A 17208-nucleotide genomic window follows, 5' to 3' on the forward strand; every position below is an offset into this window, starting at 1 on the left:
ATATGCTTATTTCAGACTTTGCAAAAAGTATAAAAAAGCTGAGATTTAGCCAATTATTTTAATGTGCAAGCAGAAATTTTGCTATTCTTTAAAAAAAAATAGGAAAATGATGTAAAGAAACTTCAAGAAGAATAACCATTGAGCATTTTTAAAAAAATCTCTTGACTGTGGTAATAAAAGAGCATTGGAAAGACTGGTGTAAGCACACAAGTATTTTTTCTTCTAGTCTTATGTTAAAGAAGTTATTAAAATATGTTATGATAACTGTTTGATCAGATGACATGTATGCTGTATTTTAATATGACTAAGTTATTGCAATAAGTAATTTCTGAATTATGAAAGCACTTAGTCCACCAGTATACTGTTTAGGAGGGTATTAGTCCTTTTAAGTTCTTTAAAATCTTGTCTACAAGTTTAGAAGCTATATTGAGGTTTAATAATTGTTGGTAATTGGCAGCAAAAGGGTTTGGAAGCCAGTGAATAGTTTGATGAGGTTGCATGATTCCTTTGTGAACAGATTTCCACCCTTTGCCTTGATCAAATCACGTGTCAAATTACAGATCATAGATAACTCTTGCAAGAATAATGGACCTATTACAATGTTGTACAGTAAATTAAGAGAAGGAAATGTTGTATATGTGCACCATGAGTGCTGGAGGAAAGCTGGGATACAAATAAAATATTGCTACCCCAGACTTAGCTAGAGATGCTATGGAAATTTTGAATTAGTTTATTTGCCTATATATGAGAATATCATCATAAGTGAGCATTAACATATTAATGATTTCTTTTTAAAAAAATGGGTTTGTTTTTATGTATTTTTCCTGTTTTTCACTGCCAGGTCTATCTGATTGGGGCAGGATAGATATTTTGTGAATAAAATAGAAAAAAGTAGCAAGTGACTGTTTAAAAAAGTTTAAAATTTAAAAACTTTTTAGAATTTTGGAATTTTAAAAATAATTTAGAAATTAGCAACATTTCAAAAATCTCTTGCATTTGCTCCCCCCCGCCCCCAAGCTTGATATTCTAATATTGGAATACAAGAGTCCTCATATGTTGAAAATAATGGGTTTTTTTGCTTTTGCCATAAACACAAGTATATTTGATCAAGGTCACCACTTCACCCGCCTTTAATTTGGCAAACTATATAGACCAACCAAGTTACACAAAAGCTCCTGTGATGAAGAACACTTCAAACTTCGCCATATATTGGGATGTGAGGCATTTTCTCCTCATTCCACCTCAGTTCTATGAATAATTTTTACTTAGGTAAAAAACAAAATTTTTCATAAAGAAATCCTACTACAGAGGAAAAAAATCCATATTCATAATGTACTTCAATAGTTTGTTAATGTTTTAGTCCCCCCCCAAATGTCTCATGTCTTTACTGGAAAATTATGAAATACTTGCCACCTCAAATGTTTTGTGGGAATCAAGAAGAGAAGGAGCCGACATGAAAGGGGCAACAAAGTATGGAATCATGCTATGTACCTAGTATATGGCTTGTGATTGGTCTGTATAAATCCACATATAAAATACTGAACTCAATGAATGACTACTTGGTAAAAAGACTTCAAGTCATAATTTTCCATTCAGGTTTTACTTTCTTGGTGAATCATCATTCAATATGTATTTCAAGGTAAGTTATCTAATAAAATGAATGTATTAATTTAGCATTAAAAGCTTATGTTGTCCAACTCTCAAAAACTCTTTAAAACAATTGATAATAAAAGAGAAAACTCCAAGCAATGAATTCAATAACTGAAATAAAATTTTCATACAAGACAAGAAATTGATGTGTTATGGCTTAAATAATTTTTAGAGCAATTCTTAAAAATAGAGGGAAAATATGTCAAATTTGTGTTTTCCCACTTTTATCCCATAGAGTGTCAGCAATGGGCTGATTATCTTGCCAGAGAACTGACTTAAGAGTTGCAGATAATTTTAGAAATTAAAATTAATTAAAATATTTAAAAAAAATAAAGGGAGGCCAATCATTTACTTTATAAGCAAACTTTATAATAACAAATGTGAGGCTTTTCTTATATGTATTAAATCTAGCTCCCAAAATGTGGTTATTCATTGCACACCATAACAAGAACAGATTCATGCATATACCATGGCTATTTGTTTCCAATGGGCATTTTTTTCTCAGAGAAAAAGAAAATCACAGAGAAAACTCATTATAGAGTGAGCTGTACGCAAATGCACCTGTTTCTGTTATCACAATGGCAAGGAAAATGACTAGATTTTAGCAGTTCTCTAAATATTAAATGTGTAGTAGATTCCATGTCATAGTTCCTGAAATATGGAAACTAAATTCCTTTTCTGTGTCAGGGTCTACAATATATCTGAAAATGTATAAAATCAATGTAACATTTATAATACATGTACATTTTTCGGAAAGAATGTAAAATGATGTATAATCAGTCAGATTTTCTTTCCAAGTTTTAAAAGAGCAACACATACCAAGGGTGATAGAAAAGTATGGATATTACCCTTTAATTTTCTACTCAATGTTGCTTCATAAATAAAATCAATTAATATTTATTTATGTTTAATCAATAAACGTAAAAATCCTTTCTTTGGCATTGGACAGTACTCTTCTGTTTACACTAGAAGGCCATGCAAAGTAGTTACTTAGGGAATCAATTTTCACTATAATACAGCAGTGCAACTTGTAAAAATTTCAAGCATCTTCTCAAGTGAAACAAACCTGATCCATAGTTTATGCACTGCTAGTTGAGCACAATTTTTGTACAAGATGTCAAAGAAGAGACAACCCTTACGCTTTCAAAGCATATGCTCTTTGTATTCTTTCTTAAGAGACAAGTCTTTTCCAAGTAAATCAAATCTGTGAAGGAATGGTTTTAAAAAGGCTCCTGTTTCATAAACAATTTAAACATTCCTTACTGTATCCACAAGAGTTAAGCTTTCACTACTAAATAACTTACAGATCAAGAACATGATTGCACACTCTTTCAATACAGCATATCTTAAAAGAGAGTAACAATAATAATAAATATTAAAATGTAAAATATGTTTTGTTTGGAGATGATTTACACCGGTACATTTGGAGAAATTAATAATAGTTGTAGCCTGAAAGGCTTTTCAAGAAAAACAAAACAAGACAAAGTTTTAATTATCAGTGCTGTAAATAAACTGGAATGTTCAAATGCAGTGCTAAAATGTCACAACAACCTCCCGTCAGACCTATATAGTACTGTTACTGTAAAATTTAAATGCTGAATATCAAAAATGCAAATGCAGTTTTCAGCATTTGTGCATATATGCATGTTATATATGTGTATGCATATATGTAGGTATGTGTACATACATACACATGCATACATATACACACATATATCTATATTCATACATACAGTACACACTATAAAGATTTCTGTGTTAAGATAATTATTTTAAAAAACATACAAAATTAAAGTCAGTGGTTTTCTTTTAGTATTTTTTTCTTCAAAACACATTTTAGGATTTTTTTTAAAAAATTACACTGAAATTAGTTTGAAATGCAAGTAGTAATTCAATTATACATTTAAAAACAGTCAGCTCTAGTAATGTAAGTACTGAGGCTTAATTTCATAAGCAATTTTTTTCTTTTCTTTTGTTACCAGTGCAAATCCAGCTACAGTGAGTACAAACTGGATTATTTTAAAGAACACGTGGTTTTAGTGAAACATTTTGTCCTATAATGCAAAACTCATTGCATACGCACATATGATTAATATTAAATAATGTATTTCAGTGCTTATCCATGAGTAAATTCTTACAGCAAGCTCAGTCAGAAACACAATTCACATTACATCAATTTTTGAGTGTTAAATTGCCATAAATTTCAGGTATCCATGTGCAAAATGTTTTGTTTTGTTACAGTATTCCAAATAAATTTCTGGTCAGAATTTTTCCATACTCCTTCCTCTTTCCATGTAGTTTCACGCACGCATCTGCACTTGATACATACATGCACAAACATACACACAAACACACACCTCACCCTCCTATGCTATGGTCTAACAAAACATTTTTCTGATCCAACCAGGTACCAAGTGCTTGACCGCCTACATTGTATAGACAATCTTGATGCAGTGAAGAACAAAGGATGGTTTATGTTCATGTGTTGTTCCTAGCAAACATACGATCCCCTCTCAGGGTGAGGTGCTGGAGCTGATACTGAAGCACTTCTGTATCAGCTGGTTCCTTGATGTTCATTCTGTCTAAATTGAGGTAGTCTAGGGATTTTGAGTGAGCTCTTTTACCTTTGAAAAGGCAGAGAGGCAAAGGACCATGAAATGCCTTGTATGGTTCATAAGGTAGTGGCTTGCTGCATTTATCCCCTGAGCTGGGCATCCGTCGCCTTCTACGGCCATTGATCGCTGGGATCTCGTAAGGCTGGTAATATCTGCTTCTGGCTTTGCACACCCGGGATGAACGAGAAAGTCCTGAATCAAGCTGTTTGGAGCGCAAAGTAGGCCCTATCATTTCAACTTTATTCTGTTCTTCTACAGTGCACTTTTGAGCTAATTTCAGGAGCTCCTCTCCAGTAGTGAAGCCAACCAAGTAGTTAGAATCCATGTGGAGGATTTGGTAACCTGAAACAGTCTGGCGCATTGGTGAGCATGGGGTGCTGGAGCAGCGAGGTTTCTCGTTGTCTGTTTTGCTTGTAGCACTCACTTCAGTGATAGGCAAGGGGAGGGGGACTAGCATAGATCTGGCCTCTCCATTAATGTCAACTTCCATTTTAAGTAAGAATCCAACAACCTAAAATACAAAACAGTTGTATTAGCATCACACAAGCACAGGTGGAACTGGTGTCAGTTGAGAAGCGGCAGACACTTCTATCTTTAGATCTTACTTTTCAGACTTCATTGTAAACAAGAATATGGTAACAAACAGATGACTGGAGCTGGACTTGCATTCCATTTTTGGCAAAACATTGGTATGTGTCCTTGCCTACCCACCCTTCTTTTCTTCTTTCCTACCAGGTTCAGCTCCCAACCTTTACCTATAAACTGAAAATAATAATACCCTCTCACTCGAGTACAGTAAAACTAGTAAAACTCTAGTAAAACTCAAGGCTCAGTGGCTGGATCTGGCCTATGGGGCCTGTAGATCTGGAAACAGCGAAGGACCCCCCTGTAGTGCTTCTGCCAGCGAAAACAGAGCTGCAGCCCTTGCAAGCTAAGTTTTCACTGGCAGATGGTTGCAGGATATTGTCACAGCCCAAAATGGAGCTCACAAGGGCCATGCATGGTTCCCCGAGTCCCATTTTCACTGGCAGAGGGTTGCAGGAGGCTGTCACAGCCAAAAACAGAGCTTGGGGGTCCATTTTTGCTGGCAGAGCACTCAGCCCACCACAAGTACACCCAACATGAGTGATGTCATGCTGACCACGCCCACCCTGGCCATGTCACCCTGGCCCTCTGAGGTCAAACATTACCCTGATGTGGCCTTCAATGAAATTGAGTTTGACACCCCTGCTCTAGTACTCCCTGCAGACAGTAAACATAATGATAGTTCTGAGTATAAATATATTTCAATCACCAGATCTTACCTAGTAGTAGAGCCACAAGACAACCAATTAAAGGGTATCATTTGCTGAAAGAAGTAAAAGCAAGAATTATCTTCAAGATAAAATTTAAAATGTCTTTTTCTTTTCACATGCTACCACCAATTAGGGGCCAAGACAGTGTTCAATTTTCATTACAGGCAGACTAAATCCTTAAACAACAGGAACAGCCATCTTTTCAGAAGATGGCTTGAACCCTCCTTTACCAAATTAATTGAATACAGTTTTTCCTGAAGCAATTCTGCCCTTGCTTATCTCCTTCCATGTTATACTGAAATGAATATAATATTCCAAATGCACAGCTAGGCAACAGCTAAAAAGCCTAGTATGTTTCTAATTACCTTCAGTGGGAGCTCTTGTTTGTGGGGAATCCCCCCTCCCCAACTCAATTTCTACTTCTTACACAACCACAACACATGACCCTGGGCTCTTATAGTACTGAATTTAGCTCAGATAGAAAACAAAGTGATTATGTCTCATATAAACTCCTTAAAAACTGCAGTGATCTAGAGATAGCTTGATGCCCATTTGTCAGTAGGTTAAGCTGTTCTTATTTACAAAGGGATATTCTTAGTTGCCATCTTTTATAACTTTTTATAATATAACTTATCCGCCATCCTTTTATAATATAATTCTTCGCAATTATTTGCTTTGGAGATATAGTGTTGTCATGTAGTGACGATAGAAGATGTTGTGAAGTTTAGCTACTCTAAGTGAAGCCTGAGAGTTTTGGAAGGCAGAACTGTATTTTCAAAGCAAACATGATTTCTCCTTCGGCGTCATTTTGTTGGTCGTGCTTCTGGACACGACCAAATTGGCTTGCGACCAGAGTCCGGGATCAGATTACGGTCGCGACCCGAGGCTCCACTGTATGTGCATTCATGTCTTTATTTTATTATTTTTGTGGCCCTTGTAGTATATTTAGTGTAATTGTCAAACATGTATCAAGATAAGATATAGCCTAGATAGTGAGAAGGTGCGCACTTCCCTTCCAATTTGGTCGTGTCCAGAAGCACGACCAACAAAATGACGCCGAAGGGGAAATCAGCGCGGAAAGGGAATCTTTCCCACACCAAGTTTGTTTGCACACTCGATTTTTGAATCGTGACCAGATTCAAAAATGGGGTGGATTTTTTGTTCGCCACCCAATTTGGTGGAGAACAGGAGTGTTTGCAACCAAAGGTTCCACTGTGCTGGGATTTGCCATCCTCAAACTAAACAAAAAAGACTAGCAAGTAATAATAGCAACTTACACCTCTCTCTCTTTCTCTCTCTAAGTGATTTACAGAGTCAGTACATTGCCCCCAACAATCTGGGTCCTTATTTTACTGACCTCAGAAAGATGGAATGCTGTCAACTTGAGTCAGTCAGAATTGAACTCCTGGCAGTGAATAGTGAGTTATCCTGCAATACTGCATTCTAACCATTGAGGCACCACAGCTCACCAATAACCTCACCACCATCCCTTGGTTATAACACCCTCACTTACAAAAGGGCTGTATGTGATCCTCTACAGGAATCACTTGATAACTTCTATTTGAATTGATTTTGAATGAACAAGATCAGGAATAGGAAGGTTTTTCATCACATTCATAGGGAAATCATGCACTGATTTTTCATAGAAGTTACTTTCAATCTGAAGCCTGTTCTACAAAATACACACCTAATAAACATTGAAGAAAACACTGAAGGAAACAATATAGAATCCATGTGTATAGATTGCTATATGTACAAACAAAATTTTTTTTATTCAGAAATGCTAATAAAAAACTTGTGATATAATATTCATAAGAATTGATTGATTTGAAAAAAACACCAAATTATTTATCTGAAACTTCAGAGAAAAAAAATGCATTAGAAAAAGATATTTATATTTGTAAAACTCAACAGCATCCTGCAGGAAGAAAGAGCCAAACTGTAATTCCATTAGTGCATGAATCTGCTGTGGTTGTCTTCATCAAATAAATGTGCTTCTTATGCACACCATATAAAGTAAAATAGTGGTAATCTTCACAGAAAACACTTTTATTAATTTAGCCTTCACAACACTACACAGAATCTGAAGATCATATGCTGTCTGGAAATTAAGAGGCTGCAGTAGAAATATATCTTCAAGGTACCAAATATGAAAGTTTGTGAGAGTCTCTTATCCAGCTTTCTTTTTATGAAAATAGCTCACTACTATCTTAGATGGAATTCTTGAAGTGCACTTTCAAGGCATATCCTTTCATATGTGTAAGGTTTATTAGGAGTACAATTTACAGAGTTGTATTCCGTCTTCTTATCCAGACATTTATGATTTATATAGCAAGTTTAACTGAAGGTCAATGAATTTTAAATCACAACTGAACATTTTACTGAGTAGGTAACCAAAGTCCTGGATGTGTTTGTAGCTGATTCTGGTTTTTATTTTTTACTAAAAATCACGTAGTAGGCCTTTTCCTCATTTTTCTCTACCCCAATTGTTCTGGATAGTTGAGGAGAATACTCTGGAATAATTTTTAGGGTATTCCCAACAGGTTAATCATGCTCATCTAGTTTTATTAATAAAAAATTACCATTGGAATTTGCCCTTTCTTATTTGCCCTTTCTGTACTTATTATAAGCCTCTTTTGTCAATACTTGAACTAAAAAATAAAATTAGCACAAATAAAATGGGAGTGTTCTTTCCACAATCTTCTGCCCTCCTCTCTTGTATCATTGCTGTTCAGAATAGTTGTTCTTTTGTGGGTTTTTTTTTTTAAATTCTGGTATTGATTTGAATGTAGCATAAGGCTAGAAAATATCTACTTATATAAGCATGGCACATTGACCTACAGTTATGATGGATGTACATTAGCAGGTCTGTATAACCTGCGGCCTACCAATCCACTGATGGCAGGAAGATACAGCCACTGCCTAGGTTTTTGCAGTCACCTTCATCCCAACAGGCATGCTGCTGAATACCTGCAGGCCTCACAGCCAGTTCCATTGATGCTGCATGGCTGAATGGTTGATCTGCCTGTCAGCTATTCCTTTGTGACCTGTAATTATTTTTAAAGTAGTAACTTTCCTTTCTGCGAGTTATGTGGGCCTGACATTAGCATGATAATTATATATCTGTTTGTGCAATAAATCATGGTGATGCTAATATTGCTGTTAATCTGGGCCAACGAACTTGGAAAGTACAATTGTCACATGAACCTGAGTAACACTTGCATTTTCCTTGTAGACTGTGGAATATTACAAGACAGCTGGCTGATTCTTTCCTTGTTGTTTTGTACAAATACACTGCTCAAAAAAATAAAGGGAACCCAGAAATAAGGCATCCTAGATCTGAATGAATGAAATATTCTTATTAAATACTTTGTTCATTACATAGTTGAATATGCTGACAACAAAATCACACAAAAATTATCAATGGAAATCAAATTTAGCAACCCATGGAGGTCTGGATTTGGAGTTAAACTCCAAATTAAAATGGAAAAAAACAATACAGGCTGATCCAACTTTGATGTAATGTCCTTAAAGCAAGTCAAAATGAGGCTCAGTAGGGTGTGTGGCCTCCATGTCCCTACAATGCCTGGGCATGCTCCTGATGAGGTGGCAGATGGTCTCCTGAGGGATCTCCTCCCACACCTGGACTAAAGTATCCCCCAACTCCTGGACAGTCTGTGGTGAAACGTGGCATTGGTGGATGGAGCGAGACATGATGTCCCAGATGTGCTCAATTGGATTCAGGTCTGAGGAACGGGCAGGCCAGTCTATAGCATCAATGCCTTCATCTTGCAGGAACTGCTGACACACTCCAGCCACATGAGGTCTAGCATTGTTGTGCATTAGCCAGAAAACATAGGAACTGAGAAGTGGTCTGTGGTCACCACCTGCAGAACCACTCCTTTATTGGGGATGTCTTGCTAACTGCCTATGCTTTCACCTGTTGTCTATTCCATTTGCACAACAGCATGTGAAATTGATTGTCAATCAGTGTTGCTACCTAAGTGGACAGTTTGATTTCACAGAAGTGTGACTGACTTGGAGTTATATTGTGTTATTTAAGTGTTCCCTTTATTTTTTTGAGCAGTGTAGTTTTGAAAGTCCACAAACCTTCATTTTCAATGTAAGGAATAACATTTTAATATAAAGTTCTCTAACATTTGGCATGACAAATGTAAAAAAATAGCTAACGTAGCATTAGATTTGTCTAAAATGTAATATTTGTATCAGTTACTGTTCCAAAAGGCAACAAATCTCACATAAATTTCATAGACCAAAAGCTTTAAGAATTAAAATGACAATGTCTGCATGTCCTTACAACTTCCTTATCTAACCTAATGGTCTCCAGTTAAGCTGGGACTACAGTTTCCAAAATTGCCAGTCAATCCAGCTAAATTAGCTAGAAATTGTGAATATTGTAGTTACAACATATCTGGGAGGAATCTTTCAGGTGAGGGATGTCTTACAGTATTAATCCAATAGCATGTAAAGGTTATGAACATATGGATTATTTATTTACTGACTAAAATACTGTATATATGCCAGTCAACAAAACAAACTTTTCATGGCTGTGAAACTTACATTTAGCCATTCTTCAAAAAACTATTAAGTCAGTGAGCTTTCATTCAGTTTTATTAATGTTATTGTTCAAGATGTGCATGTGTGAGAAGAAGGGTAACAGAAAAATATTTTGTGGAGCATCAGCATTTTCTTTTTGATCTCTTCTGTACAACTGAAAATTACTTCCCTGATGAAAGCAGCATTTCTAAGGAGATGCTAACCAGAAACAAAACCTTTTAGAATTTCACAAATTACAAACTGTTTCAGGAGACCCCCAACAAAAGATAAGCAGGATGCATGATTTTTCTAAGTCTTGAGTAATCAGTCAGCTGCATCTAGGGTCATACCTGACAGGAATAAAGTGCTAGCCCTTTAAGGATTCAAGAAATTGCAGCTTGGGTAAAGAAGCTATTAATCATAATACCTTAGACGGAAATTTCTTCTAATGTACAATTTCATAGAACACAATATATACAATATGTAGTAGTTTTATCAACTTGTCTCTCTCCAATTGTAACTGCCAACATTTCCAGAGAACAAGGATCAGCTCAGAGATCATTTTATCCAAGAATTCTATGTGTTTCATTCCATATGCATCTGACCAGTGCCCAATTAGGAAAAGCAGGTAGTAAAAAAAAGAATAGAGTTCTCATCCTCACTGGGGTATAGTTCTATAGAGAAACTGTAATCAGAGCATGACTCAAGCAGTCATAAAATCACAGCAGTAGAAGGAGTCATTTAGGCAATCATGTCTGCACTTGGTATTAAAATCCAAAGTTAAAAAATTCATAGAATGTTTCTGTCTCTACCTCTTTTTTATGTAAGTACTTTTAAACTCTCTTAATGTTAAGACATAATTTTAATATTTAGCCAGTTCTCCCTGCAACTTAAAGTATTTCTACTCTGCACTCTTAAATGACAATGCTTTGACCTTCTATGTGACATTCTTTCTGGGACTCAAACAAATGCCGTCATATTCCCTTCCTCCTACAAGTCTAAAGTCTTAAATATTTCCAGTTCCTACCATCTTTTCTTGCAGGATTTTCTTTTTACCCTCATCATCCTTGTGATCTTTTCTTGACCTGTCCAGTTGATCTGAATCCTTCTTAAAATGTGTCTTAAATTGACATATTGATGAAAATGGGATTTGACCAACATAGAATAAAATGGCATTTGTCTTGTTCTGCAGCTATATCTCATTGCTGACTCATATTGTTTGCAGTTAACTGCTATTCTAAGATTATCTTCACATGTAATGTCATTCAGGCAGGTAACCTGACCTCATGTATGTGATTTCTATTTCCTAAGAGAAAAAGTGCACCTGTCTATATTTAATTTCATTCTGTAACTTTCAGCTTATTTCTTTTAGGATTGGCTTGTTTTAAATTTTCTTTCTGCTTTCTAGAGTATTAGCTAGGCCACTCATTTTTGCATGAAATCTGATAAACATTCCCTCCCCCTCTGCATCCAAGTCATTAACATGTTAAAGAATATCAATAATAAAAATGTTCAATATTTTAGTTTAATGAGAACCCACTAAACAACACAGATTTCATGCAATTTCAAGCCAGCTTTATCCATCAAGCAAAGAGAATATAGCTGAAACATTCTAGAATTTTTGTCCAATCAGCTATAATAGAAAAATAGCCACTGATACAAGTTTGTAATTTTCCTAAGAGAGTAATAGCATGAGAAAAGGATAAGAGGGTGGGTTTTTTTTTGCCGTATCAGTCATGTAAAATATCACATTCAAAACAGTTTTGTTACGGGTGATAATTAAGCCTGGTTCGTTGTGAAAGTGAGATCGCATCAACCAGTCCCTAGTGATTATTCTCTCCCTAGCAACAGATGTTTCCTTAGAAATGTTTTCAGTGTACAGATGTCTGAAAATATTTATGTAGTTCATACATATTTTACTTTGTCAGATTTATTCTCCAAAACCTCTATCCTATGTGTAATTCAACAGTTACTTGCATATTCATATATGAAGAAAGTGGATGTTTTCAGACTACATACAGAGTTTACAACAGAAGAGTTACATGATGGATTTGCTCATTTGTGAAATGGCTAAAACTATAATTATAACCAGTTAAAAAACAATTCCAAATTATGCTAATAGAGATATAACTTACCCAAAATACAGTGAAAGTGAGGGCTTCAAAATAATTACCTTTTGAAACCAGGTTTTTACTTTTACCTTTTTGTAAGAAAAAATAAATCTAAAATAAAATTGATGAAGTTCAAAGACAAGCCAAACCCTACTCAAGGAGAAAATAACACATAGGCAACATATATTTCATTATGAACAAGAGCAGGCAGACAAAAAAATAGACTACACCAAAACAAAACCAACAAAATCTGCCCAAAACTAAAACACAAGAGTGGCAAAATGAGAGCCAGTATGTTCTAGTGGCACCAGGCTAAAAAACAAAAACCCTGAACTCAAATCCCATCTTAGCCATAAAAGCTAGCTGGGTGACTTTGGGCCAGTCACTTGCTCTCAGCCCAACCCATCTCACAGGGTTGTTCTTGTAAGGAAAATAGGAAAAGGAAGAAGTCCTATGTATGTTTGCTAACATAATAAAAGTGGGGAATGAATGAATGAATAAATGAGACAGGAACAAAACAATGTCTCCTTCCTATATCCTCACCCTTTATTTTTCAAAATTTATCTGGGATCCATGGGGTCCCAGAGGTGTTCCTAGATATAAATATGGCACTGGACACTGGCAAATCCACTATACATTTCCATCTCCTATATTACAAATAAACATATAAATAACATATTCATAAATGACTGGGAGCCTGATAGGTACTAATGAAGATAACTTTGCATATAAATACTTCTAGTGTATAATTCTATATCATAAAATCATGCATTAGTGTTTAATAAGGATTTTTTTCCAAAAGGAGTCTGGCATGTCTCTCTGATAACCTACATTTGCATGGGATTGTATTAAATCTTACTCTACTGGGCCCAGAATCAGATTTATTTTTAATTTTATTGATCTGTTGGTATCTTTTTATGTCTCTCTCTTTATACATTTGTGTGTTTGTATGTATCTGTGTTATGTATATGCATATGTGTGTATACACACACATGTGCTTGCGTGCATGCGCACACAAATACACATATGTCTCAGTCTTAGTCTTGATATCTTCTCAGATATTCTTCATGGATTTATGATTAAATATCAAGAGAGAAAAGCTACAAAACTATGATGCTCTGGATGATAACATCCCTTCATCCTCTGGCATTCAAAGGGACACAGCATGTGTACAGGTGAAACTTGAAAAATTAGAATATCACGCAAAAGTTCATTTATTTCAGTAATGAAACTTAAAAGGTGAACTTAATATATGAGGTAGACTTATTACATGCAAAGCAAGATAGTTCAAGGTGTGATGTGTCATAATTGAGATGATCATGGCTTACCGCTCATGAAAACCCCAAATCCACAATCTCAGAAAATTAGAATATTGTGAAAAGGTTCAATATTCTAGGCTCAAAATGTCCCACTCTAATCAGCTAATTAAGCCATAACACCTACAAAGGATTTCTGAGCCTTTAAATGGTCTCTCAGTCTGGTTCAGTAGGAATCACAATCATGGGAAAGACTGCTGACCTGACAGTTGTGCAGAAAACCATCATTGACACCTTCCATAAGGAGGGAAAGCCTCAAAAGGTAATTGCAAAGGAAGTTGGATGTTCCCAAAGTGCTGTATCAAAGCACATTAATAGAAAGTTATGCAGAAGGGAAAAGTGTGGAAGAAAAAGGTGCACAAGCAGCAGGGATGACCACAGCTTGGAGAGGATTGTCAGGAAAAGGCCATTCAAAAGTTTTGGGGACTTTCACAAGGAGTGAACTGAGGCTGGAATCAGTGCATCAAGAGCCACCACACACAGACGGATCCTGGACATGGGCTTCAAATGCCGTATTCTTCTGGTCAAGCCACTCCTGAACAACAAACGTCAGAAGCGTCTTACCTGGACTAAAGAAAAAAAGAACTGGTCTGTTGCTCAGTGGTCCAAAGTCCTCTTTTCTGATGAGAGCAACTTTTGCATCTCATTTGGAAACCAAGGACCCAGAGTCTGGAGGAAGAATGGAGAGGCACACACTGCAAGATGTTTGAAGTCCAGTGTGAAGTTTCCACAGTCTGTGTTCCACATCTGCTGGTGTTGGTCCACTGTTCTTCATTAAGTCCAGGGTCAATGCAGCTGTCTACCAGGAGATTTTGGAGCACTTCATGCTTCCTTCTGCATACGAGCTATATGGGGATGCTGACTTCATTTTCTAGCAGGACTTGGCACCTGCCCACACTGCCAAAAGCACCAAAACCTGGTTCAATGACCATGGGATTACTATGCTTGACTGGCCAGCAAACTTGCCTGACCTGAACCCCATAGAGAATCTATGGGACATTACCAAGGGAAAGATGAGAGACATGAGACTGAACAATGCAGAAGAGCTGAAGGCCGCTATTGAAGCATCCTGGTCTTCCATATCACCTCAATTATAACAAATCACAGCGTGAACATTGCTTTGCATGTAATGAGTCTATCTCATATATTAGATTCACCTTTTAAGTTGCATTACTGAAATAAATGAACTTTTGCACGATATTCTAATTTTTCGAGTTTCACCTGTAGTATACTCAGATTTTCTGAATCTGTGACGTATAACATTAGAAGCAGATCTCAGGTTTTGCTTGTTAAAAAATTACTTATGGAAATGGCAACAACAAATCAAAACACAGTTTAGTAATTTTATATCAACATAGAAAATAATGTATAATTTTACTAGATTGCTGGGTATGATTTTGGGCTGCAATGTTCTTACATTCAATATTATTGTTGGGCTTAATGGTTTAATGTTACAGTTACCATTAGTTTTAGTGTTACTGTTTAAAATATATTATTGTAATTATATACCATACTAAAAAGTTTTTTTTCTTTTTCTTTTTTTACTCTAAAAGTCATCCTCAAAAAACCAAAATTTAAAAGTGAAGCTGCAGAACTAAAAATCCTGGGATTATTAAAAAAAATATCAGGTGAGAAATAAAATTACTGCAGGAAAGTATTTATTTATAGCATGCTGTCTGCTGAAAATATTCAGCAGTCATCTTATCTGCAAAAAAAAAAAAAGCCCTCTAGCATTGGCATGATTTTTAACAACTTTGCTATTGGTAGAAAACATTACATTTTTCAAGTCTAAATGCTAAATCCATTTTATTTGCAGTCATTCTGCTGAGATTCCCCTGATCATTTAGAGCAAACTTCTGAAGATACATTTGAAGGCAAGCCAGATCTCTCTGTTATGCAGGGAATCTGTAGCTGCCAAGAGCTCTCCGTAGTGCTACTTCCTTTTATGGACAATGAGGCAAAGCAGCAGTACCATGGAGAGTCCTTGAAGCACGTGGGCATACATACGCACAGGCTTAAAAACATACGCACAGGCTTAAAAGCTATGCTTCAGAATCAGCTCTATTCCTCAATGAGAATAGACAGTGGTGCCATGAAGTATATGCTGCAAATAGCAGATGGCAAAATGCCAGAGCTCCATTACCTACTATAAAATCGCAACACAAGTACATCAAACATCAAAAGCTGCACACAGTTTGAAGCTCGCTCAGATTTGTAGTTTTGCTATCTGGCTTCTTAAAGTCTTATAAAATCAAAAGGTGTAATACAGTCAAATGACTTAAATTCAAGAGCCGGACTCTATATAAAGGAATCACACTGCTTTCACATTTGTTTTTCACTATAAAAATATTGACATATCCCACAAGGTGTATCTCCTCCCTATGCAGAATATGTATAAGTATATGTAGGATACAGCAAGGATCAAAACTCCATAAATGCCACTGAAACTAGTAGCATGTTTAAATACAGATGGGACTGCTTCTCTGAATATGTATGTTATTTAATTTAATAATTTTAATCTTGAACCCGTTCATAAAATATCTAATAAGCAAAGGGCTTGTGGTCCAAGAAGGAACGTCATACATGTTAAGCTACAGTACACCAAGCTTAAATAAGTATACTGATTGTCAGAATCAAAGCACACGTATTCACACGCCCAATATCTACACCGGGCATAACAGTAGGCCAAAAGATGGTTCGCACTTATTTTATAAATACCGCACGCGCGAATTCGACCTCCACGCATTCTCCGAACGAAACCCACAACGCGTCGCTTCGCCGAGCCAGATACACGCAGACACAATGAAGCCACTGCTGCGTCACGGATGCTCGAGAAGGCGAGCGCGCACAGGGATTTCTACGCTCGCAGGGGTTCGACGGGCACCCGCAAACCAAGCCAGCGTCGTGTGTGTTTACCTTGCAACCGCGCATAGGTGACCTCTAGAGAACCGGCGACCTCATCTCCGCCGTGGGGGATCTTAAGAGGCAGCCTCCCCGGGCTTCCATCAAGCCAGGCGCGCCCGCTCTGTTTACAAGCACTGGCTCCTCGGAGGGTTGGCGCCCACCCTCCCTCCGTCCGCCAAGCACACGCGGACTGTGCCACAGGGACGCCCGCACCGCAGTCAGCGGGTGGGAGCGCGCCTGCTCTCCCTTCGCGCCATCGCTCCTCGTCCGCCCGGCTGCCGCTGCCGCCTCGCCTCCCGCTCTGCAGCTCTTTACGGCTGCCGGGGCCCATCTCGCCCTTCAAGGGCGGGCCGCAAACCCTCCACCGGTTCAAGCGCCGCCGTTGGTCTCTCAGGCGCTCCCACCCCTACAGCACTATCCCACTCTCCTACCTGCGGTCCAGGATGCCGGGGCCTGCGGGCCGCGCTTCCGCCGCCCGCAACGCTGAGCAGGCGAAAGAGCAAGCGAGAGGCAAGCGGCGGCCCCTCCCCGCTCTCTTATTTTGCCGGCTTAGGGCGGGGATTGGAGTTGGCGTGGCCAGGCGGAGAGCCGCTCCTCCTGCCGCGGTCCCGCCCACCGGTGCCTCCGTTAGTACCCTTTCTGGCTCTAAGCGTGGGAAATGCGGAGCGCACAAGCTTGTTTCTGCCTTCTTGTAACAGAGCCTTTCCCGTCCCTGCTCCCTTTGCGGGTGCCACCGCCGCCTCCTTTCGCGCGTTTTTGT

At 37.6% G+C, this 17208-nt stretch overlaps 1 protein-coding gene and 1 long non-coding RNA gene across 3 annotated transcripts in view; one reads left to right on the top strand and one right to left on the bottom strand.

The window, feature by feature from the left end:
- The window catches only part of LOC148127357 (uncharacterized), an 826567-nt gene that overhangs the window by 609523 nt on the left and 199836 nt on the right, over nucleotides 1-17208 (top strand). The gene's annotated exons all lie outside the window — the stretch shown is intronic.
- Nucleotides 1585-16973, bottom strand: MACIR (macrophage immunometabolism regulator). Of its 2 annotated transcripts, XM_087926989.1 has the most exons (3): nucleotides 16880-16962; nucleotides 5570-5613; nucleotides 1585-4776 (listed from the first exon to the last, which is right to left on the bottom strand). In XM_087926989.1, the coding sequence occupies exon 3, from the start codon at nucleotides 4753-4755 to the stop codon at nucleotides 4129-4131; it is 627 nt and encodes a 208-aa protein (XP_087783115.1). In that variant the 5' UTR covers nucleotides 4756-4776; nucleotides 5570-5613; nucleotides 16880-16962; the 3' UTR covers nucleotides 1585-4128. The 2 variants fall into 2 exon arrangements, with proteins under 2 accessions (XP_087783115.1, XP_026575371.1); XM_026719586.2 differs by lacking the exon at nucleotides 5570-5613 and having other exon boundaries at nucleotides 16880-16973.

The sequence above is a fragment of the Pseudonaja textilis genome, chromosome 2 (assembly GCF_049901715.1).
Source record: "Pseudonaja textilis isolate UNSWEBS1 chromosome 2, rPseTex1.2, whole genome shotgun sequence".
Classification (NCBI taxonomy): domain Eukaryota; kingdom Metazoa; phylum Chordata; class Lepidosauria; order Squamata; family Elapidae; genus Pseudonaja; species Pseudonaja textilis.